The sequence below is a fragment of the Heloderma suspectum genome, chromosome 7 (assembly GCF_057233095.1).
Source record: "Heloderma suspectum isolate Gila_16-S chromosome 7, 16-S_ref, whole genome shotgun sequence".
In the NCBI taxonomy this organism is placed as follows: Eukaryota; Metazoa; Chordata; class Lepidosauria; order Squamata; family Helodermatidae; genus Heloderma; species Heloderma suspectum.
The window spans coordinates 117,288,993-117,313,527 of NC_139464.1; the positions used below are offsets into that span (position 1 = coordinate 117,288,993).

Here is a 24,535-nt window from a genome sequence, read left to right on the forward strand (position 1 = left end):
CCTCATCCAAGTCTTTAATAAAAATGTTGAAGAGTACTGGGCCCAGGCCTGAGCCCTGCATTACCCTGCTTGTCACCTCTCCCCAGTGTGAGAAGATCCCATTGATAAGCACTCTTCGAGTCCAATTCTGTAGCCAATTTCGGATCTACCTGATGCAATATGGTCCTTAAAAATCTGTCTGTATATTTGATGGATATTTAAGCAGCAATAGATATTTTAACCATACTATGCATTAAAAAAAAAAGATTGTTCTTATATCATTTAAGGGAGAGTAAGGGGATTCCCAGCTCTCAAGACTGAAAGATCGTTCCTTTCTTACAACGGGCCTGTTAACTCTCTAGACTAGTTCTTAAAATACGGTGAGGCCATACACTGACCCATTCCCAGGCCCAACAGCTTCACAACAACATATCATCTTGTTTTATTGGTTTGACACAGATAATTTGTTAGAATATCTCGTTGTCCAACATCATGCCTTATATCACGGGGTTGCATTTACATTTCACAGTACTTGTGCCTCTTAAATCTATCTGCACAGCAAATCTGGGAGGCATGTTTAGTGTTCAAAGGCCCCCAGGACTTACCCTAGAATACCTGATATCAGAATGAGAGCTGAAATGTGTGATCTATAGATACATTATAATGAAGCTTAATATACAGTACAATCAATATAGATGGCTTTAATGGATAATAAAGCAAAGGCAGAGGTGGGAGAGAGAATTCCCTGCCTTCATGAGCTAACAGAGAGAAATGCCAGAGGGAGGGAAGGGAGAGGCTAACGTAACAGGGAATGAAATATGCCACTGCCGTTACATCTTAAATAAATAAATGAATGAATGAATGAATAAATGTGATTTGTTAAATCTGCAAAGGGACAGTTCAAGAGTGGGCTACTTCTGCAGCAGTGGAGGCCAGACTAGAAAGCTTGACTTAATCCAGACAAGATGGAGGTACTGCGGCTAGGGGAACCAACTACTCCTGATGGAGGCTAAATGGGGTTGCACTCCTCCTGAAAGACCAAGTTCACACTGGGAGTTCCCCTGGACTCAGCACTAACTGGGGAAGCTCAGGTGGCAGCAACGCCTGGAAGGTGCAACTCCCATCAGCCGTAGTTAGCATAGCCAGTGGTGAGGGATGGTTTATTTTATTTATTTATTTGAACAATTTTTTTATCCTGCTCCTCAGCCAAAAAGTCTCCCAGAGCAGCCTACAAACCATCCGTTAAACAAGACGGCCCCTGCCGCAGGCTTACAATCCAAACAGACACAACACGCAAGGAAAAAGCGACGGGTAGGGAAGAGGAAAAAATGAAACAGTCTTTTATCAGGGCTGGTAGTCCAACAACATCTATTCTGGAGCACCACACATTCCCCACATCTGCTCTCGTGACATCCAGGCTGGATTACTGTAATGGGCCATACATGAGGCTGCCTTTCAAGATGGTTCACAAACTTCAGCTGCTACAAAACACACCCACTCACGTCTTGGTTGGAGCTACGCAGTCAGAACTTGCAATGTCTAGATTGTGCCAATGCCACTGCATTTCCAAGCCCGATTCCATTTAGTTTTGGCTTTTAAAGCCATATATTGTTTGGGTCCAGGTTCGCTGATGGACTGCCTACACCCATCCCAACATACTCCTACTCTGAGATCAACATTGGGGGCTCTATTTATGTGACCACCTGTTGAAGCAGTTAGAAATGCATCTCCCCACCCGCCACTCGGGGAATTCTAATCCAGTGGTTGACTGCCAGGCCAGACCCCAGTAGGCCCTAAAGTCTTATTTATATACTTTGGCCTGTAACAGTCAAGACTTCATTGGTTGCCACTGGGTATACACTTACCTGGTTTTAACTGTTAATTTTGATTTTATTATTGTTTTTCTCATGGTTTTATTGTGTTTTGTTGTGTTACATTTTGTATGTCACCTTGGGATCTGTTGCCCCTAAAAGATGGCTTATAAATATTTTAAAATAAACAAACAAACAAACAAACACATAAACATATGATCACAAGTGCATCCCTGAAATGTTTTGAAGCTCCAAAACAGAAGATGTCCAAATCTTCATATCCTTGTCTCACTATTGACAGGAAGGACAAGAAAACCAGCATAGATATTGACCACCTTTTCAGTTCTGTCTCTGCAACCATGAGGACTAGGAACATACTTTTTAAAAACTAGAAATGAAACAGGGATTTTCAGAGTTTCAACACCTGTATGCCAATATTAATTATGTACCCATTTTTCTATGCTCATTCGAGGAACTGTCATTTTACTTGGCTAGAAGATGCCATTTATTGGCTCTATACATGAGGATGAAAGCACCTCTGAGATTCACAGCATTTTCTGTCACGTTTTCTGAGGCACTTACTATTCTGTAGAAGTAAGAATTCAGCAACAGCGCTTTAAGCAATATGTTTTATACAAAACCCAAACCCAAGTCTGCCCTTATTCTTCAGGAATAATCTTTGTTCTTTTTCCAAACATGAAATCATGTATTTCTGTTCCAGTTGCTACTCATGTGAGTCTTTGGGTTTTGATTGATGCCAATTAAAACTTAATAGAGATGCACTGTTGCTGAGGTTTTACTATCACAAATATAGGAGTCTGTTTGGCCTTGGCTATAACAGACCCCCAGGAGATCCAGCACTGCACAGCTTTCATCCCTTGTTGTACATTTCAAGTCTTGTGTCACCTTATAGACTAACGAATTTATTCTGGCATAAGCTTTCATGGATGCTGTCCACTTCACCAGCTGCATGAAGTGTTAACCCCAAACTGGCAGATTTATATACACAGGCCAGGGGTAGGGGATATAAACTCTCTTGTCAGAGGGAACTGAAATGCAAAAAGTACAGTAATGATTACCTTGACAGTTGCCATTCACAAAATGTTTTTGGGGGGATAACACAGCTACCATTGCAATAAAAGCCCTCTGTAGTGCAATACAAACAAACAAACAAACAAAATACCCTTTCCCTTATTCAAACCACAGGTAATAGAGTCGAATCTCTTGATGAACTGTACTTCAGCCATTTTGCATTGATATTTCAGTTCCCTCTGACAACAGAGCTCACTTCCCCTGCCCCCACTAGTATGTGCTCATGAAAGCTTATACCAGAATACATTTTAGGGTGCCACAAGACTCTGGGTTGTTTTTCCTGCAACAGACTAACACGGCTACCCCCTGGAAATTCATAAGCTGAGGTTTACTGTTCCTGAGAGTACAAACAGCACAGCACACCTAGCTGAGTCAGGTATTTTAGCTTCTTGCCTGTGGCTGCCTCAGTAATTTGGTCCCAATGTCTGTGACTGGAATCCATGCCTTTGGGGAATGTAGTTGAATAGGCACCACCATTTCCCCCCTCAAGCCACATCCGTGCAGTATTATCTCATGACACAGCATCACCCAGAAGAGGCTATTGGGGTGGGGGGAAGGGACCCTGAGCATCTCTACACCAGCCTAAAATCCCACATTTAAAAGGGGGCTTTCTGTTTCCGTTTTAAATGCAGGATCACAACGGACTCCCTTTACATGTGCTTCCCTTTCCTCCTCCTTCTCCACCTCACCTGAGTCTTCCATGTTTCCTTGATCTTGCTCCTCTCCTTGTGGCTTTTCCTTTTTCACAAACTCAAGCAGAACCCAATTTGATACCTCATTATCTCTGATCTATTTAAAAACGGAATAAGGGTCATTTAGTGCGGGAGACGCCCTGGAGGTTCACAACGTCATCTAAAGGGCCCCGCAAACTTCCGTGAGTGAGCATTCTCAATAGCAGGATAAAAGTTCCATGTGAAGAAGTCCTGTGAGATAAAAGTCATGTGTCCTTGCACATATTTTGCTCCCCCATCCCCTGATAAGACTACTGAAATGTCCAGGAAAGAATTTTCGGCTACTTCATTGGGATATTTTTCCCGGCCCTGCTGAAAGGCCTGGAACAAGGACAATGACGATTTCTACCTCCTGGGTGCCATTGGTCAGGTCTGCATTGTGATCCACCAAGCTAGACATACGTATGTGCCAACTATCTGTTTTCCAGGGACAATGCCAGATAGCGCCCATGGAAAAGTGTTGTCTCTATTTTTGAGAGGTATAGGATATGCTTTTTTAAGGAAGGAAGGAGAAAGAAAGAAAGAAAGAAAGAAAGAAAGAAAGAAAGAAAGAAAGATTGTTGATGTGAATTCCTAGAATGGCCATTCTTCAGATCTCAGCCCTCTCTTCTGTGGAAAGATCTGAAAGGCTGCCTTCATTCAGATGGGACTGTTCAGGTTCTCATATCATCACGGGAGGCTCTTCTGTCAGTACTCTTGCCATCACAGGCACATTTGGTAGGGAGGCCTTCTTGGTGGCTGTTCCCAGGCAGGGTCTGGAACTCCCTGCCAAAGTCCGTCCCTTCTCTATTCTCCTTCCGACAGTTAGCAAAAGGATTTTTATTCAGGCAGGCTTTTGGCCCATAAGCTGGTCTTCTGCAGAAGGGGTTTTTAATTGGGTGGTGCAGTATATTTTCTTTATTGTTGTGTTCTAATTTGTGTTTTTTAATTTATTTGTTTTCAATTTACGTTTTAATTAAGATTTTGCTTTTAATCTGGATTTTATTGTCAGGTGCTTTGAGCACCATTTTTTTTGGCAGGAAGCCGGGACAGAACTTAAATAAATAAATAGATCAGAGAGAATCAGAAAGTGGCAGAGTGAGATAAATAAAGGTGGGGCTTCTGGTGATGGGGCAAATTCATGTTTCTCCTTTAAAATGGCTACTGGCCTTTTCTTTCCTTCTCACGACACTGCTGTGTCCCTAAAAGTTACATCTCTGAGTAGAAGATGGACGCCTGTGACTCTAGTGTGTGAATATAAACTTATGGAAATGAGCATGATAGGCCCAGTGCACTGCTTTCATTCCATCTCCCTCACCACAATAAGCCAAATAGTGTGTGTATGTGTGTGGGGGGAGACATGGAAGGAAGGCTGTTCCATATTCTGTCCAAACCATTGTGAGATTAAACATGTGAACATGTTTTAACGTTAGAAAAAGAAAAAGAAAGGACAAAGAAAAGCAAACTGCTCTGGTCGCTATTAACATACTCTAATTCAGAACCCAATCCAGGACATGTTGTTGCAGAGTGAAGGTAGCTGGGGGCAAGGGAGAAAGTTCATCAGTGAGTAATATCATGGGAAGGCAAAAACTCAGCAGCGATCCTGAAGATGGGAGAGTTACCAATATACAAGTGTGCCCCTGTTTTCATCTTGGAAACATACCAACATCCAGCGTTGTAGCGAAGGCAGGCCTTGCGGGACTGAAGTGCCAGGACTTTTTGATTACCAGGGAGGATGGTCACCACCGCCACCTTCAGGCTTCCCTGTTTCTTCTGTGCTTGGGTGCAATCTACACAGCAACTGGGGGGAATGGATTTTCCCAGCAACAATATCTTGTTATGAGCTTATCTGTTGTAACGCGAAGTATTTTGAGGCAGGTTGATCTTGAATGGGCAATTAAGACCCATTACTTTGATAAAAGGCCTGCTTCTGGTGGAGATGAAAACTGCTAGGACTGGGTAGCTCAGACGGATCAACACAGAGGCCTGCATTTATGCACTCTCCTTGTGGGCATGGCTAAAGGCGCTGTCATGATGAGCGTTTGAACTTCAGAATTTCCCACATCCCATGTTTGATGGCTGTTCAGATGTATGACAAACACCCACTGTTGCAGTCCCATGCAGGCAGCAAAAACTGGGCCATGGGGGTGGTATCAAGCCTATCGTGGGCCACCATATATGACCCGTAGGCTAAATTTGACTTGTTGGGTTAGAAGTTGTTCAGGTCTGTCTTAGGCCACACCCTTTTCCATGGTGGGCGGATTCAGTAAAAAAAAAAATGTTGTAGTTCTTAGGCAACTGCAAGATGTGACTCCCAGCTTTGGTGAAGCATGGCTCTACCACGACCCTTCAAGTAATTCAGCAAAGGAATTCAAGGGGAGTTGAATACCATAATAATTAAAACCTTTCAGGTGCGTAGTTAGGTAGATGTAGCTTTGTGGAAAGCAGATGTCTACTGGGGGAAGTATGATAGCTTAGCAAAAAAAATCTAAAATTAATCGTCTTTCCAAGAGAACTGGGCAGTCAGGAGAGTGGCAGTTAGATGACCATAAATCTGAACAACTGCTTTTCAAAGGGGATTTGAGGCAAAGTTGATGTCAGCCACACAAGGGAAATTGGAGAGATGGAATTCAGACGTTTTCCCTTAGTTTCCATGCACACGCACCTGCCCTTGGAACATCTCATCTCATGCCAAATTGCTCCATCTTTGCCATCCAGCCTGAATACACTCCTGTGACCTAAAGGAACGCTTCCCTCTGTCATACAGTTGCATTTCAGTGGGGAAAGCTTGATCAATTTCTTTATTTGTAAAAAGAGGGAACACTTTATCAGCATGACTGCTCTCTCTCTCTCTCCCCCTCCCCCCTCCCTTCCGCAACCTGACACCCTCCAGATGATTTGGACTACAACTTCCATCAGTGGTGACCATTTCTCATGCTGGCTGGGGATTGTGGGCCTTGTTATCCAACACATCTGAAGGGCACCAGGGTGGGGAAGGCTGCTCTCTCCCTCCCCACTCTCTCTATAAAAGCACAAGTTCCCAGCATTCTCTCTCTTTGTCAAAGTCCTAAAACACCAAGGAGCATCACACGCTGTTTGCATATTACAAAGGAGGGGACATGCAGATGTAGAATTGCACCAGCCCCCATGATTCCCATTGAAGGTTAGGAAACCGTCAATGAGTTACAATCTGGGGCATTGTTGAAAGTGGGGGAAGCCAGACACTAAGTCACCACAGCATGGTTAGCTCCCATCCCTATTGTGTCAACAAGAGTATCCCTTTATTTCTTCAAATCTGAATGAATCCAGTTCTATGGGGTACATAGAAGGCTGCACTTGGGGAAAAGGTAGGGGTAAGGACAAAAGGTGGATTCTAACAGTGATGCTTAGTGGGCTAACAGGTGCCATGCAGAATGGCTTGTGTCTGTTTAGGTAGCCAGAAGAGACTAGGTGTGATTAGGGATGGCGGAGAATTCTGCCATGGACTCCAGTGGGGCCGGATTCTTTAGAACCCGGTCCCCCGGAGTCTGAGGTGGAACGGCCTCCCTCCCTCCCATGGAATCCCCCCAGGATGGACCTACCTGGTGGTGGATGTGGCAGCGGCAGCAGCTCTGGCAGCGAATTAAGCGGTGGCGGCGGCTCCGGCTGCCGGGCTGCTGCGGCCGCAAATGGCGGCTCGTAGCGGCCGCCATTTGTGTCCCTACACTAGCCCATGATAGACTACATATATATTTACGTAGCCTATCACAGCTAAAGCAGGGATGCAAATGGCATCCCCTACGACATTTGCGTTCCCACTTTAGCCGTGAGTGTGACAGGCTATTTACGTAGCCTATCACGGGCTAGCATAGGGACGCAAACAGTGTCCCCGACGCAGGATGCCATTTGCGTCCGCAGCAGCCTGGCAGTGGGCGGAGGCCCCGCTGCAGGTTGGCCCAGCTGGCAGCTCTGCGGACTGGCTGCAGAGTGGAGCTGGCTGGGCAGGATTCCGGGGGGTGGGAACGGATCGCTTCCCCCCACCTGCAGACCCCAGTGGAGCCAGGTAAGCGGGGTTTCGTACTCCCCTAGGTGTGATAACCACTTTTTTATTGAGGTGTCTGCCCTGCCCACATCGAAGGAGAAGGCTGGGCAGGTGCAGAATCTACTTTTTACAGTAACATGTGTATGTGGGTAAGGGGAGCTGAACCCTTCCCCACCTTACTATGCTGCACTTGGCTTGGCTACAAGTGAAGTGCCTGCATGGGGAAGTAAGTCAAGGGAGCAGTCAAGATTCAGATCCCCTTACCCAGACACACCCTTGGTTGTAAAAAAACACCCACCACCACCACTTTATGGCAGATACAGGAAGTGGCTACTCTTATCACATTGAGTTTGGCCCCTTATGCATTGTCTGTGCATGATGAGCATATATTGCATTCCTTTGGGGAGGGCCCTTGAAATGAACAGGCTCTCACTTTACAGAGCAATGAAACTAAACGGGTACACCTTCCTGGAAGAAGAACGTTAGCCATTTTGGTAAATCTCATTTTAGTGAGATTGTATATGAAACGATCTACAAAAGAAGCATTTGATTTGTCTGTATTGGAGTCCTAAACATACTCTTGGGAGCAGATCCCACTGAAATCAGTGCAGACTTAAGTTCCAAGTAAATATACATAGAATTGGGTTGTTGGGCCCTCTTCCCTCCATACTGAAACCTTTAATTGGATTCACCATCCAAAGCTGTAGTTGACTAATCAATGGAAATTCATTTTAATCAAAGGGAGTGAATTTTAATCAGTGAGACTGCAAGTTAATGTGGGGTTGGATCCAGATCAAGTAGAGTTGACCCACTGAAATCAATGGGGCTTAAATTAGTCATGACTAACAAGTCCCAATGGGTCTACTCTAAGTATGACTAAATATGGATCCAACCCTAAATAATTAATTTCTAAGGCTATCTGGGTGGGTTCAGGATGTATTTGGGTTCTGGGACTGAAATGGTCATTCTTCAATCTTTATTGGCTTGATGTATTCAATTGTTACCTTACACTTCTTTTAATTTAATTTAATGTTTGTTTATTTGTTTGTTTGTTTCATTTCTATACTGCCCAATAGCCAAAGCTCTCTGAATACACAAAAATTAAAGGCGCAGCATAAAACAATATGAAATATGAAAGCTTAAAACCACAATATAACAGTACAACCAGAATAAAAACATAGCAGCAATGCAGAGATTTAAGATTCAGATTTAAAACACCAAAGCTTAAAGACTAGGAAACTAAAATGCTGGGACAATAAAAAGGTCTTCAACTGGCACCGAAAGCTGTATGTGGGCACTAGGCCCACACTTCTCTAGAGAGCTCATTCCACAGCCACAGCAGAAAAGGCCCTCTTCCTGGTAGCCACCTACTTCACTTCCTTTGGCAGGGGCTCACAGAGAAGGAATATGTCCAAAAGGCACCAATATGGATGTTTGGGTAACATGCACATTCATTTAATACCCTGGAAGACAGAAACAAAATTCAAAGTGATCTTGACAGGCTGGAGGGCTGGGCTGAAAACAACGGAATGGAATTTAATAGGGATAAATGCCAAGTTCTGCACCTAGGAAAAAGAAACCAAATGCAGTTACAAGACTGGTGATACTTGGCTCAACAACACTACAAGCGAGAAGGATCTTGGAATTGTTGTAGATCACAAGCTGAATATGAGCCAACAATGTGATGTGGCTGCAAAAAAGGCAAATGCTATTTGGGGTGGCATTAATAGAAGAATAGCTTCCAAATCCTGGGAAGTACTAGTCTCCCTCTACTCAGCACTGGTTAGACCTCATCTGGAGTACTGTGTCTAGTTCTGGGCACTGCACTTTAAGGATGCAGACAAACAAACTGCAGAGGGTTCAGAGGAGGGCAATGAAGATGATCAGGGGACTGGAAACAAAGCCCTATGAGGACAGACCAAAAGAACTGGGTATGTTTAGCCTTGAGAAGACTGAGGGGAAATATGAAAGGCTTGAAAGGCTGTCACTGAGAGGAAGGCCAGGGTCTCTTCTCAATCATCCCAGAGTGCGGGATACGGAATGATGGGCTCAGATTCCGGGTGAACATCAAGAAAACCGTCCTGTCAGAGCAGTACGACAATGGAACCAATTCCCTAGGGAGGCGGTGGGCTCGCCTCTCCCACACTGGAGGCATTCAAGATGAGGCTGGACAGCCACCTGTCAGGGATGCTCTGACTTGGACTCCTGCCTTGATCAGGGGGTTGGACTCGATGGTCTCATAGGCCCCGCCCAACCCAGTATTCTGTGTTCCTATGAAGCTGGACAGCCACCTGTTGGGGATGCTCTGGCTTGGACTCCTGCCTTGAGCAGGGGGCTGGACTCGATGGCCTTGTAGGCGCCTTATAACCCTACTATTCTGTGATTCTATGAAGCTGGACAGCCACCTGTCAGGGGTGCTCTGACTTAGATTCCTGCATTGAGCAGGGGGCTGGCCTCACCAGTCTTATAGGCCCTTCCCAACCCTACTGTTCCGCGATTCTATGAAGCTGGACAGCGACGCCCTGCCTTGAGGGACGCCCTGGCTTGGACTCCTGCCTTGAGCAGGGGGCGGACTCGATGGCCTTGTAGGCCCCTTATAACCCTACTATCCTGTGATTCTATGAAGCTGGACAGCCACCTGTCAGGGGTGCTCTGACTTAGATTCCTGCATTGAGCAGGGGGCTGGCCTCACCAGTCTTATAGGCCCTTCCCAACCCTACTGTTCCGCGATTCTATGAAGTTGGACAGCGACGCCCTGCCTTGAGGGACGCCCTGGCTTGGACTCCTGCCTTGAGCAGGGGGCGGACTCGATGGCCTTGTAGGCCCCTTATAACCCTACTATCCTGTGATTCTATGAAGCTGGACAGCCACCTGTCAGGGGTGCTCTGACTTAGATTCCTGCATTGAGCAGGGGGCTGGCCTCACCAGTCTTATAGGCCCTTCCCAACCCCACTGTTCTGCGATTCTATGAAGCTGGACAGCGACGCCCTGCCTTGAGGGACGCCCTGGCTTGGACTCCTGCCTTGGGCAGGGGGCTGGACTCGACGGTCTCGTCGGCCCCTTCCAACCCTACCGTTCCACGCTTCTACGAGCCTCTTTCAGCCCGAGGGCCGATTTCCACTTCAGAGCAGCTCCTGCGGGCCGCCAGGAGCTCTTCCGCGGCTGCGCCTCGGCGAGGGACAGCTTCTCCAACTGTCCGCCGCTCTACACGCGGGCGCCCCCCGCTCGTCCGTCCAGGCCGCGATCCACGAGCCCGAGCTGTGAGCCAGAGTCTCCCGCCCGCGCTCTGGCTCTGGCTCGCTCGCTCGCGCTCTCGGAGGGCCTCTGCCCGCGTCTCCCGCGCAACCCGGCGCCCGGCCCGGCCGCCCGAGGCTCCCCGGCCAGCCCGCCGCCGCGCCTGGGAGGAGCGCCGAGGCGCCCCGGCACGTGGCCGGCGACGCCTCCTCGGCGCGGCGGCCAGCTCCGCGCCTCGCCAGCCCGCGCCGCGCCCGGCCAGGGAGGGAGCGCGGCGAGCTGGCGTCCCCCGTCCCCGCGGTGGGCGGGTCCGACGGCCCCTGCGCGGCCCTAATTGGCAAAAGGCGGGCGTCGGACGGGGGGGCAGAAGAAGCCAAGCGAGAGGGGCGCGGGGGAGGCGCGCCTGGGCCAGCCCGCGCCAGAGCGCCTGAGGGGAGGGCTCCTCCCCGCCCCCGCGCCCGCATGAGCCGCCTCGGAGCGAGGGGCCGGCGCGGCTTCCCCCCTGCGCGCGGCGGCGGGGTGGCGGCAGCAGCCGGGCGCGGGGCGGCAGCGCGCAGCCGAGGGAACGCCTCGCCGGCGTCTATAAACGCGCGCCTGGCGGGAGGGTCCTTCCTCGCTCGGCGTGGGCCCGACGGAGGACGCCGCCGCCCGCCGCTCCCCCGGAGAGCCGCCCGGACTCCTCCCGGAGGGTGTCGCCTCCCCTCAGCGCTCCCGGCGGGACGGGAGACATCCCCGAGGTGCCCCGGTCGGAAGCGCGGGGAGTGCAACTTCGCAGCGGGGAGGCTGCGGGTCGGTGGGCCGGCCGGAGAAGCGCCCGGGGAAGCCGCGAGCGCCCTGACCCTCCCGGGGCGGCATGGCCGCGAGGGAGCTCCTCCTCTTGGCCGTGTCCGGCGTCCTCCTGGACCTGTGGACGAGGTGCCGCGCGACGGATCCGAGTCAGCCGCGGTTGCGCCTGTCGCATAAAGGTAAGGCGATCCTCCCGTTTTCGCGGAGTCCTCTGCAACGAGATGCCCCCGCTGGCATGGCGCTGGCCCACCCGTCGCGAATGCCGCTTCTCTCGGGCGTGTTTTCTGCCTCCTCCTCCTCCCCCTGAGGCGCACCTTCGTGAGGCCGTTTTGCTTGCGCCCTTCGCACACACGTGCGCTCGGCTGTCTGATGCAGACGGCGGAAAGCGCATCAACTTCGTGTTCTGTGCGTAGTCGGCAGCTGTTTCTTCTTCAGGTGGCGTTACACGGCGGCGTCTCTTCGGAGGACCTGAAACAGGTCAACCAGGCTAACGTGCCATCATCGCGCACCTCCCGGCTGTACCATCATCCCGCACCTCCCAACTGTACCATCATCCCGCACCTCCTAACGTGCCATCCTCACGCACCTCCTAACGTGCCATCATCGCGCACCTCCTAACGTGCCATCATCGCGCACCTCCTAACGTACCATCATCCTGCACCTCCTAACGTGCCATCCTCACGCACCTCCTAACTGTACCATCCTCACGCACCTCCTAACGTGCCATCCTCGCACACCTCCTAACGTGCCATCCTCGCACACCTCCTAACGTGCCATCCTCGCACACCTCCTAACGTGCCATCCTCGCACACCTCCTAACGTGCCATCATCGCGCACCTCCTAACTGTACCACCATCCTGCACCTCCTAACGTGCCATCATCCCGCACCTCCTAACTGTACCATCCTCACACACCTCCTAACGTGCCATCCTCGCACACCTCCTAACGTGCCATCCTCGCACACCTCCTAACGTGCCATCCTCGCGCACCTCCTAACGTGCCATCATCGCGCATCTCCTAACGTACCATCATCGCACACGTCGAACTGGCCTGTAACACAGATGTCTTGATTCTGAGAGGTTGAGCCCCCAAAACTTGCAATGTTCTGCCGGGTATCAGAGTTGAGTGCGCCATGCATGGGTTGTGCTTTCCGCCAGGTAACAGTTCAGGAGGCAGATTCCGTATTCAACACAGAGGTGCGGAAGCAGCCTGAATAAGGAACTCGAGTTAGCGTAGCTCAGCTCCCAAAAATAAGCATTGTTGTAAGCAAGCATTGTTGTAAGTAAGCAAAATAAGCAGGTAGATCCACCCACCGGAGAAGCATTAAGAATTAAATTTCTCTCTCTCTCTCCCCCTCTCTCTGGAGCTAGCCTGAATATACTCGGGGTGGGGGTGTGTGAATTCCTAAGCATCTGGATGAATCATCTTCCAAACGAACAAGTGTCATCACACTGTAATTAAACTGACTGACTGCCAATCGCCGTCTGCTTCCAGCTGAACTATATAGCCCAAAGTAAAATGTTACTTCACTAAGAAATATGCGTGCCTTTCTGAACTGTTTCTTCGCTCTTGGTTTAAGTGATGGCAGAGTACCTGAAAGAAACCACCACGTCAGAGTTCCAAAGCATATATATCTGCTCACGTTTAATCTCTACTTAATGCCAGGAGCAGGGTGCAACTGGATGAAAAGCTTCTTGAGCATAGAGGCTTGCCTTCTCTTGACTGACTATGGCTTTGAGTCACGACTGGACATTTGCTTAGCTCCTTGCAACAATGGCACATGTCTTAGGTTGAAAACTTACACGCTTAGGAGTAAGCCCCAATTAACTCAGTGGAAATTAACTTCTGAGTGGGACTCCATGTTTACTTGGAAGTAAGTGCTGTTGCATTCAGTTGGGTTTATTGCTGGGTATATGTGCAAACAGTTGCAGCTGAGCAGCTCAATCTATGCATGCACGCACGCATGCAAGAATGATTCCCACTGAATTCATTTGGGCTTTCCCCAAAGCGAGCATGTAAAGGTTTTAAAGACTTACGTTGCAATCCTATGCATGCTTACTTGGGGACTAAGACCTAGTGAACTCCATGGGACGTACATCTGAGTATGCACAGATGGGATTAGATTATTAAGATGCAATCCTATAGTCATCTGCATGGCAGTAAATCTCATTGAACTTCATGGGAACTTTTTTCTGAGTAAACCTGTATAGGATTGGACTGCATGAGTGATTTTCTCAAAGCACTTATTCCAGAGTAGCTGAGCTGTAGTGAATAGAACAGTTTTTCAATAACTGGTGAGCATCACTGCATTAAGCTTAATTTGTTTCACAAAATTATTATTTTTGATCACCAAATGAGGCATTTTGTCTTTAAAGTACAGAATGTTATTGGCATTGCTGAAGCTGAATAACATGCTTTAGGCAGAGATGATGCTGATAACTAGCTACGTGCTATAGCTATCTCATTTTAAAACATCACTAGGTTCTAAGTCTAGTAGCCAGTTTAGGATCACAGATGAATTCAGAGTAATTGCTATCCATTCCCTTGTTCTGTACTCCCAGTTGTGAGGTAGAACCCCCAGTTCAACAATAGGCATGCACTTAAAATATAGGGGTGGAGGGAGATCAACTCCATTTGACCAGCCTGATCCTAATTATGGTGGCAGGTTTGCTAAAGGTTGCCAAGAGGAAACCAATGCAGGTTAAGGCTGCAGTCCTATACCCACCTTTCTTGGAATAAGCCCCATTGAACTAAATGGGGTTTTCTACTGACATGCATAGGATTGCGCTGTAAGTGATCTTCATTACACTCTCTTAAGGTTTTGGAGAGTGGGGTGGGAGGGTGGTGAGACAACACTCCACTGATTGTAATTGTCCTTTATAGACTGGACTGCTGGTTATAAAGAGAAAAAGAAAGATGGAAACAAGAGAAAGTTGAGTAGTCTAATTTTTCCCGGTGTTTTGCTAGAACAGTATTCTATGTTAGGCTTGATTTTATTGACCACAAGGAAACATATTGAGGTTTTTTGTAAGAGTGTGTTTACTTGGCGATCTGGTTCTAGACATCAGCACCAATAAACATGCCTGCAGTGCTGGTAGAACGTTCCTGTAGTGCCCGCTTACAATGTCTTGAGGTTTCATTTTGGCCCCGGAATAAGGGTAATACATTAGGTTATTAAGTAATTGATTGGCCCCATTGAAAAGAAATGGCTTGGTTGATTTCCCCTACTCCTTCCATAGACGCACACAAGCGCGGGTGCACGCACACCCACATCTCCACCCAGTTACAGGGATTTTAAATTACCCTAGCAACTATTGACAAACAATTGTCCTTGCTGGGAATAATTGCTGCAATCAGACACAAGCACAAAAATCCTATTGATTTCCAGTTGATTTACACACATTTATCTGTATACAGTCCTGCAGCCATCATAATGTTTAGCAGTCAGATCCAATAAAATAGACATAATAACTCAATATTGACTCTTTTCTTGGTAGTGATGAGAGTTATGGGAGGGAGGGGGTGGCTCACCGAATAAAATAAAGACATCTCCTTGAGGGGGTGGCTCACCGAATAAAATAAAGACATATCCTTTTGTACTTCTGAAAAGCACTGGGCTAGCTGACAGCTTTGGCTGGCTTCCTATCAGGGTGCTGCTGGTATTAACGGCTGATGCATTCGCTTGCTGGCATAAATGTTTTTCCACAGTTTAAAATTAATAGTGCATTTCACTATGTTTTATTTCAAGGGTTTCAGGGAACCAATAACACATCATAACTCTGGCAAAGCTTTTACATGAAAAATCCCCCTTCTAGAGCCATGTTTTGGTCTCACTCAAGTCAATTGGCATGAGTCCCAATGTATTCAACATGATGAAAATATGTTCATCAGGTTAACATTCTGCCTTCCTATGTGTGTGCACTGATCAAAAGCACACAATGCAAGTTTCTAATAGTAATTTAGCAGTAACACTTGTGCTTTGATATTGGTTGTGGTGGTCTGAGCAATGGGGATGGGAGGCCCACCTAAGCAATTAGAAGGAGCATACTTGCTTGTACCCTGGGAACAGCAATAGCTATTCCCCCAATCTAAAGAATGTAGCATTTAGCCATAAGAACAATGGGCAAAAGCTGTTTGTGCTAATCAAACATGTGCAGCAGGGTCATTCCCCCATCTCCGTTGTCTAGCCCAGATGATGTTACCATAGGTGCCCAATTCCACAAGAGCAAAATGACATGGAAATTGCACCATACCCAGCAAGGACAGACCAAGCTTTGCAGCAAGTTGCCATTTTGTTGGGATTAATTGAATTGGCATTGCTAAATGCTTGTACTAACATAGCTGAGTTCAATGTTAGTATTAGCACTTGATATCTGACATTAATGAAGACATGTAGAGTTCTTATTAGTAGCCATGGAGAAATGTTTCTTTAAACATGTCCTAGCACCAGCCCTCTCAGTGAGGCCCACAGTTCTATCCTTCCAATGGTTGGCTCATCTCAGCTGGGAGGCACATGCTAAGGAGGCTAGGGGAAAGGGGTGTTTAACCAAAAGGTGATCCAGACACAAGGATCACTCCATATATTCCAAGTGAGCCCCTTTTCCTGTGAGGAGTCCAGGGCTGAAGACTGATTGGGCCATGCTCTGGAGTGATCCATGGTGATGAGCCATGCTGCCTATTATGACTGCGTTGTGAAGATAACACCATGTGGAGGCCATTTTAAGGGGCAGCTGCTTGATAATGCTAACATGTCGATCAGGCCTCAGTTCCAAATAACGTTTAGAATTGGGATGTTGGCTTGACCTACCCTTGAAACATATGTGAAACTGCCTAAATGGATATTCATACACTCAAACGTTTAAAATCTTTCTTTTTTTTTATCATGGCTTCAAAAAGAGAAATATTGGAAGGGAAGTTATGGTGATTTTGCCTTAAGCCAAATGCTATTCAGATCCACCCAACTCCATTCACAACACACTAATTGGATTGTGTTAAGTGGCCCAGTGCCTTCATCAAGCCTGAAGATAGACACTTGCTTTTCAAGGGCGGCTCAGATTACTGGAATGGGAAATTCTACACTTGTTTCCAAGAAGTACAAATCATTGGGATGCAGATTACTTAGGCTTACTTTTTGTAATGTGAGAAGGCTTCTCTTAGAATATTTCATCCATCCAAAATGTGTTTAATGTTCATTTCAATCCACATTACTTAAATACTCCTGCAGATAAATGCTTAATGATTAGGATGGCTGAAACAGCTCCAGCCCTACCATTTGGCAAAACGAAGCAAGCACCTGTACATACTGGGAGCAGGTAGTGGCATGGAAATGTTGGACAGAGCTGTTTGTGCCACACAGCCTGCCCTGCAACCCCTTAGCTAGTTCAGTGCCCTCTGGTGCAATGTAGGATGCTGTCCTATGAAAGTGTTGAAGTCAGATTCAGCTAACTGGTCTGGACGCCTTCTGTTCATGGGATGGGGACAGGGCACCATCTTATTCTTTGCCTGATGCAGCAAAGTATCTTGGGACAGCCCAGCTGGACAGGGTTTCAGTCTGTACAAGTATTTTCAAAAACACCCTTGCAGAACAGTGGTATAGTGGGGCCAGGGCTCACAGGGCCAACACACACACACACACACGCACGCACACATATAAGAGGGATGCTGATGTCTTCTGCCAGCCCCCTCCGACTTCTCTCTGAGCTTAGCTGCAACCCTATTGGGGTGGGTGGGGGGAAATGAATTTTCACAGCAACAATATATAGTTTTGAGGTATCCCTGTTGAAATGCAAAGTATTTTGGGGTGGCTTGGTCTTGAATGGCCAGTTAAGACCCATTAGCTTTACAAAGGACCTGTTCCTAGCAGATGAAAACTACTAGGGTTGGTTTGCTGATAGGGATGAACACAGCTGCCTGAAATTTGGACCATTCTTGGGGACGTGGCTATGGGGCTGTCATGATGAGCACTTTCACTACAAAATTTATCACTACGCTGCTGCAGAATGAGGTGAAATGGGAAAAGGGTGGGTGCAGGACAGATGCAAAATAATGCCTCCCACTTTGTAATAATAAGTAGTTCCTTTGATTGGTTGGTATTTTATTGACTTGTTGATTGCCTGTGACTTGTTACAGGGACTTGCTTTATCAGCAATGAACTATGATGTGTGAGATGGTTATTCCTTACTAAAATACATTTGTCGCATTTAACTTCTTAAGCAACTGCTTTATATTTGTTCCGTTTACCTACAGCGACTGGCGTAATGTTAACAGCAGGGTAAGGAAGAGGTCACTTATCACTCAGCCATTTGTTGTCAGTCACATTCTGAACTCTTGGGAATGCATTTTGTAAATATTAGCATTTTTTGCAAATAACTTTACATTCTATTTTGCCATGACTCTTTCCCCAGTAGTTGCTTTTGCTGATACCAAGGATAAATTGACAGTACTGAATTTACATGCAGAACCTTGCTAAGAACAGAATAACTGGTGCCTATCTACAGATAAATACTGATTTTGAAGACCTTCATGATTCAGAAACATCCTACAAATGGCTGTAGTTTCAAGGATGGTTTTATACAGTGGTAGAACCCAACACCCTGTGTTTCTGGGTGTCACCCCTCACCCAGCTCCAGCTGCCTAGTTCTGCTAAGGACACCTCACAACCTCGTGTCTGCCTACCTTTGACCTAACTCACTGCTGCTGCCACTTTCAGGTGCCTTGGCCTAGCTGTTCTTCTGGATCAGGGTGATACTTGAGTCCATGCACACGTGAGGGTTAAAACTGTGTAGGGGCACGGGCGGGCAGGCAGTCCTGGCCATTGGGTTCCCTGGGCTCTTCTGAGGACTCTCCTGTGCTGAGCATGAAGGTCTACAAAGTGTTTCAACTTGCATTCAGCTGAACACAGAAACTTTCACATGACTGGGAGCCCCATTTGATCATAGATCCGCTGAACCCAAGAGAGAGGTATTCATTTGTTTATATATTTGTTGCATTTATATCCTCCCTTTTTCTCCAAGGAGCCCAAGGTGACATACGTGTGTGCCAGTGTGGTGTAGTGAAAGCCAGTGTGGTGTAGTGGCTAGAGTGTTGGACTGGGCCTTAGGAGACCTGGGCTCTAGTCCCCACTCCCTTGGCCATGGAGCTCACTGGGTGACCTTGGGCCAGTCACAGGCTCTCAGCCCAACCTACTTCACAGGGTTGTTGTTGTGAGGATAACATGGAATGGAGAAGGGTAATGTACGCTGCTTTGGGTTACTTGGAGAAAAAACAGTGGGGTATAAATGCAATAAATAAATAAATATGTGATCCTCCTCTTTATCTTATCCCCCAACAACCTTGTGAGGTAGGTTAGGTTGAGAGTCGGTGACTGGCCCTATGTCACCCAGTGAACTTCTGGGCTGAGTAGGGACTTGAACTAAGGTCTCCCCACTCCCATTCCAGTCCCATTTGCACCCCATCCCACCCACCCCCCGCACAGTTTTAAACCTCACATGTGCAGGCAAATGCCTGCATAGGGCTATGGTGGTGGAGGCATGTTTTATGGTTGCTAGGAAATGCCGGTGCTCAGTCCTCAACAACAAAGGATGAGGCCTACCTTGAATATCAGTCATGAGCTGACAGCAGTTCATGTCAGCATTGTATGCATAACTAGTTAACAGTTTGCCTAACATTTGCACAGATTTGTAGATGTTGGGCTATGGATGGAGGGAACAACTCACTTCCTCTGTAATGCCTTATATCCCATACATATTAATTGTGTGCCTTAAAGTATTGAACTTGTTTTTGCCTTTTTAGGTAACCTCTAGTGTGGATAGGGAAGCATGACATGAACAACCCACATCCCATAACTTTTTGTTTTCTTTTATTCTGAACCAGTAGCATTTGCAGTGTATCTCCACGGACAAGGAAAATGCCAGCCCTTATCCACAGCTGAATCCTTCACCCTACCCTGTCCTACTCTACTGTACACTTGAGTCTTGACTACCTAGACTTTAAACACCCATTAGAGTAACAGCCCCTACAGGTGTTGCCAAGTCTGACATATTCCCTATAACCACTTCATATATGCATTTTCTACTTACAGATAATCCCACAGAGAGAGAAACATGTATACTGTAGTGTATTCAGTGTGTGTACCTGGACCGAAAAACTTTTGTGTGTATCTCTTTCCCCTGGGTAACTGGTGATGCTGACATGAAATGAACAGAATCATGAGAGAATGTCAGCATTGTGAACTGAGTTTAGTTTTGATTAGATTTGGGTGGGGTGGGGTGGGGGCAGCAACCACAGGTTGAGAAAAGAATAATTTTGTTGTCTGATTCCCGATTCTCTTTCTGAGATTCTACCATCCCAGTTTTCATGTGTTCCCTCCACATCAATGTGAACTAAATTCATAGGATCAATGCACATAACCAAATCATATAGTTGCTGTTTAAATGATAATCCACGTTTGATATCCATCCATTAAGGTGCCATGCTTGTGATAAAAACAATAGCATCTATGATAGAAGACCTGTGGTAGCCACTTCACACAAACTCGCGGTCATGTGATAATTGCAATATCATATGAGAAATACTAGTGCTTCCTTTTGACGTCCTGAGAAACAAATGTTGGCATTCTCGGGCTTCTAACAAGAGCCAGGAAGCTGCACCAAATGCCCTAATCTTCATTGCTCTGTTGGTAGCCCATGATGTTACAGATCTAATTCTGCTTTGGTGGTCTGGTAGTTACTGATAATGGTTATGCAACGTAATTATTGACATGGCCTAACAGGGACAATTATTCACTTGAACTATGAAGACATCAATTCACACAGTTTTTTCTTTGCCTGCAGATGTCCATTTCTGTTTCTCAGGTGTTCAGCACTGGAATATGCACAAGCACACACATGCTCACTCTGTAGGCCACTCATTTCAAGTGTTTGGGAAGGTGAGAAGTGTATAATGGCTAGAGGTAGTATGGAATGTGATTGCAAGCAGGAACGATGATCAGAATTCTTGAGTGTCGGGGAAAGACCACATAGCAAGCCGTCTGTGGTATTCTCTGCCTTTCTCTCTTTGCTTAAATTCTTGAATCTGCTGAGAATGCAGTCGTACTGTGGACGTAGCTGTCTCTTTTCTTGTATTTGTAACGTAGTCCAGATACACAGACAGACAGACAGACAGAACCGTAATGCTGGTGATGATCAAGCTAAAATTGCATTCCAACTGTATAGCCTAGAAGGTGGTCTTTGTTAAATAGAGTGACCAGGTTTGCAGCGGCTGCTCAAAAGAGGAGGATAATGTTTGTTGAGGTTAATTTGGTGCCTTGTGCTGATGCTTTATGACTTCTTGGTTATAATCCATCCCATGAAATCTATGGGAAACTATATTTATTTTAATCTTGTGAATTCCAAAGATTCTGCACACAATATTTCATGGGGTTTGTTTTATTTACACAGATATTGTTAACATGCTTTTATCTTGTATGAGTTATAGTATACAGTTGTTCTAATGACCACAGTGGCTAAAAAAATGTTCCTCAATGCTTCGGAGAGGTAAGAAACAGACTCACACATACAGAGGTCATCTGGAGCTTTGGGGTTCGGTCTCATCACTATGCAGATGATATCACGTTCTGTCTCTCCTTTTCAACTAATGCCAAGGAGACTGTGGGCGAACAAACTGGCTCAGGCCAGATGTCCTGTTGGTCGGAAGACATGCCAAACTGGGATTGGGAGGGGAGTGCAACATGCTCTGGATAGGGCAACACTCCCTCTAAATGATCAGGTATGCGCTTCAGCTGCTCTTGGATCTAGTGCATCCTTCCGGATGGTCAGGCGGTAGCGGTGGCCAGGAGTGTCTTTGCCCAGCTTCGGTAGGTGCGCCAGTTGTATCCTTTCCTGGGGAAGGTGGATCTGGCCATACTGATCCATGCCTCAATTACCTTATGTCTAGAGGACTGTAACATTCTGTACGTGGGGGTTGACCTTGAAGAGTGTCCAGAAATGTCAGTCAAAAACCTGGCAGTCGATGACACCCCCCCGCCCCTATATGAGCCTGCCCAAAATTTGCGCTCATCATCTGAGGTCCTGTTGCACGTCCCACCTCTTAGGTGAGTTTGGTGGGCACTTGCAATAGGGCCTTTTGTATGGCGGCACCATAGTTGTGGTATTCCCTCCCCAGGAAGGTGAGGTGAGCCTAGTTTCCTTGGACAGCTGGTAAAGACAGTAGCGTTCCATTGAGCCTTTAATAGTTAGTGCCACTCTCTGATTGTTATTAATAATACCCAGTTTTTTAAAAAAATGTTTTCCTTTTTTGTAATTTTGTGTATTCTTTTTATTGCACATAAAAGAATAGGAGCTTTGAAGCACTCATTGTGTGGAGGGGCAATCTCCAAAATATTCTAAATAATTAAATTGTCAGGGACCCCCCCACCACCACCACACACACACATTATTGGTCTAAGTTACAATATACAGATTATGCTACATAAACTGCAACTGGAGGTGGGTGAGTTTACCTCTGCTCGCCTCAGATTGTTCATTATTTAGAGAAAAAAATACAAATGACCTATTTTCCAAGCCCCTCTGACATTTAGAAAATAAACCCACCCCTCTCACGTCCTCTGGCAGTCCTCATACAGGTCAAGTTATCCAACATGGTGTCATTTAGAAAGGGGTGGTTTTTTGTTTGTTTTTAGTGGAGGGCTCACAACAGCATCCTGTAAGCTTACTGGAACTAACCAAGCCCACTTTCAAGGAAACATTTGTATATATTCTACCTACTTGGCCAGACTTCCTTTAGCTGTCAGGAATGACAAGAGTTGAGCTCACATGTGGTTAGCTTTATTCAAAGATTGTGTTCCCATCCTCAGGTTGCGCAAATTGAAAAGTATCCACAAAAACAAGATAAGCAGGTACTAGTGACTCTACTCTTAGGCCCTCTTAGGCCTGTTTCACATGCAACAAGAAGCCACCATGAGTGAATTTTCCTGTGGGGTTGATTGTCACAGTGGTGGCCGCTATTTTGACTATTCAGGTGTGGTGGGAGTCTGCTGTAGCTTCTTGTTATGTACGACCCTGGCGAGGCTGGGTTGTTGGGGTGGTTGACAAGTCATCCACAACCCTAAAACAGCCTATGGGTTCTGGGTGGCTTGTCATTCACCCCAACAATCCAACCTCATCAGTTTCAGACATAATGAGGACCTGCAGCAATGGGGGCTTGGATTGCTATCTGGTGCCCATGGGTGCTCCCACCCACTGCGGCTAATAAGCCACGGTGGGCTCCAGTGATTGTGCAAACCAGGTCTTCGTGTTTCATCAAGGCTGGAATGGCTGTGAGCTTCTTTATCCACATACCATCTTGCAACCTGGTTACAATGGACCACCAGGCAATCCTCTGCTTGTCCTTAGGGGCTGAGATGTGACCAGCCTTTCACTAGTTAGAACAGTTTTGCTGGACAACTCTGCAGATGCAGTCTAAGTAGAAGAGTAAGATGTCTTTACCACACTCACCGCCATGGAGTAGGTCTTCAGATGGGCCCTAACCAAAGGCACCCTGTTTTATCCCTATTTCAACCAGAATGCCGGACTAGATTAGGGTGGCTACTTTGTTGTTCTTCAGTCATTACGCATTGCCAAAAAAGAGGTGATGCATCACCCAAAAAGAGGACACCAGTTTGCATAGCATTTGTGTAATATAATTTAAACATTCAGATGAAAATTTAGAAATAACTATAAGTTGAATAGAAGTACAATATGTATCAGTGTGCTGGCCAGGTGTTAATGGGCCTCCCCAGGGCTCCTGCTCTCCTTTCTTATGGTTCTGTATCTTTAAACTGGGTTTGGACTAAGTGGCTCTTCAAATAGAAGAGACCCTCAAATAGAGGACTGTTCCTTGACAGCTCTTCAAATTGAGGACTGTCCCCTGTAAAATAGGACACCTGGCCACTCTAGCCCTGGATAGACCCTTGGAAGCTTTTCTTGTATTCCTTAAAACAACTGATTTGGTAATATGAGACAAAGCCTTTGGGTTAATGGTAGTGAGTTCAGGACTATTGCTTTCCCATTTCTCCTAAATGGAGTTGGGGTGGTTGTTGTTGTTTTAGGAAAGACGCCCTTCAGCTCCTCTCTTAACTACATCTTGTCAACAGAAGCTTCTGTGGGTTTTCTGCAGCAGGACTTGAAATGGTTTGAAGTTTGTTTGGCATGAAGACGACAGCATGTTGCGTCAACTTCATTCAGCTTCCTCCCCGCCCCCTTTTTTTTTTTTACATCAGAGAACTGAGTATCACTTGAAGTGACAAAACATGAATGGGCTGGATGTGGCTGTTTCTGTTCTCTTATCTCTCTGCTTTCAAAGTGACAACACCATCTGTTGGAAACTTTACAGTGCAACTCAGGACTCCACTGGAAACAAAAGTTTTACTTAATGCAGGATTAATATTCTCGACGTGATTTACTGTATGCTATACAGTGACGTGCATCTGTTTTCAGCCTTCCTGAGGAACATGGGGTCAATGAATATTGTAAAACTGTGCAGCGGGGAATACTTAGCATTATTAAATCTGGTGTCCTGGTTCTCTTCACACTGCCAGAGAAAGACAATGAAACTGCAGTGTGCAGTCAGCTCTAATTAGGAAATCCTCATTTTTAAAGAAACATGTCTCCCTGAGAGAGGAAAAGGGTGGAAATCCACTTCAGACCATTTAAAACATTTGTTCATTATCTAAGCTTATCCCCCCCCCCCGCAGTTTTGGAATGGGGGGCGAATGTCCCATGGCGATATATCGAGTTTGCTTAAAAAATCCCCCCCTGGCTGCAGTCCTGTGGCCACAGAAGCATGGCGGAAGTGCCATATGAGACAATTGGCCCATAGAAGAGCAGCAAACTGCGTGAGACCATTGGCATTTTTTTTTTACCTGC

The 24,535-nt window shown here is 46.6% G+C and overlaps 1 protein-coding gene across 1 annotated transcript in view; it reads left to right on the forward strand.

The window, feature by feature from the left end:
* The first annotated feature begins 11,459 nt into the window (after positions 1-11,459).
* The window catches only part of SEMA3E (semaphorin 3E), a 252,483-nt gene continuing 239,407 nt past the window's right edge, over positions 11,460-24,535 (forward strand). The window contains exon 1 of the mRNA XM_084811194.1: positions 11,460-11,812. Within this exon, the coding sequence (XP_084667320.1) occupies positions 11,701-11,812 (112 nt within the window). The 5' untranslated portion in view covers positions 11,460-11,700. The remainder of the gene's footprint in view (positions 11,813-24,535) is intronic.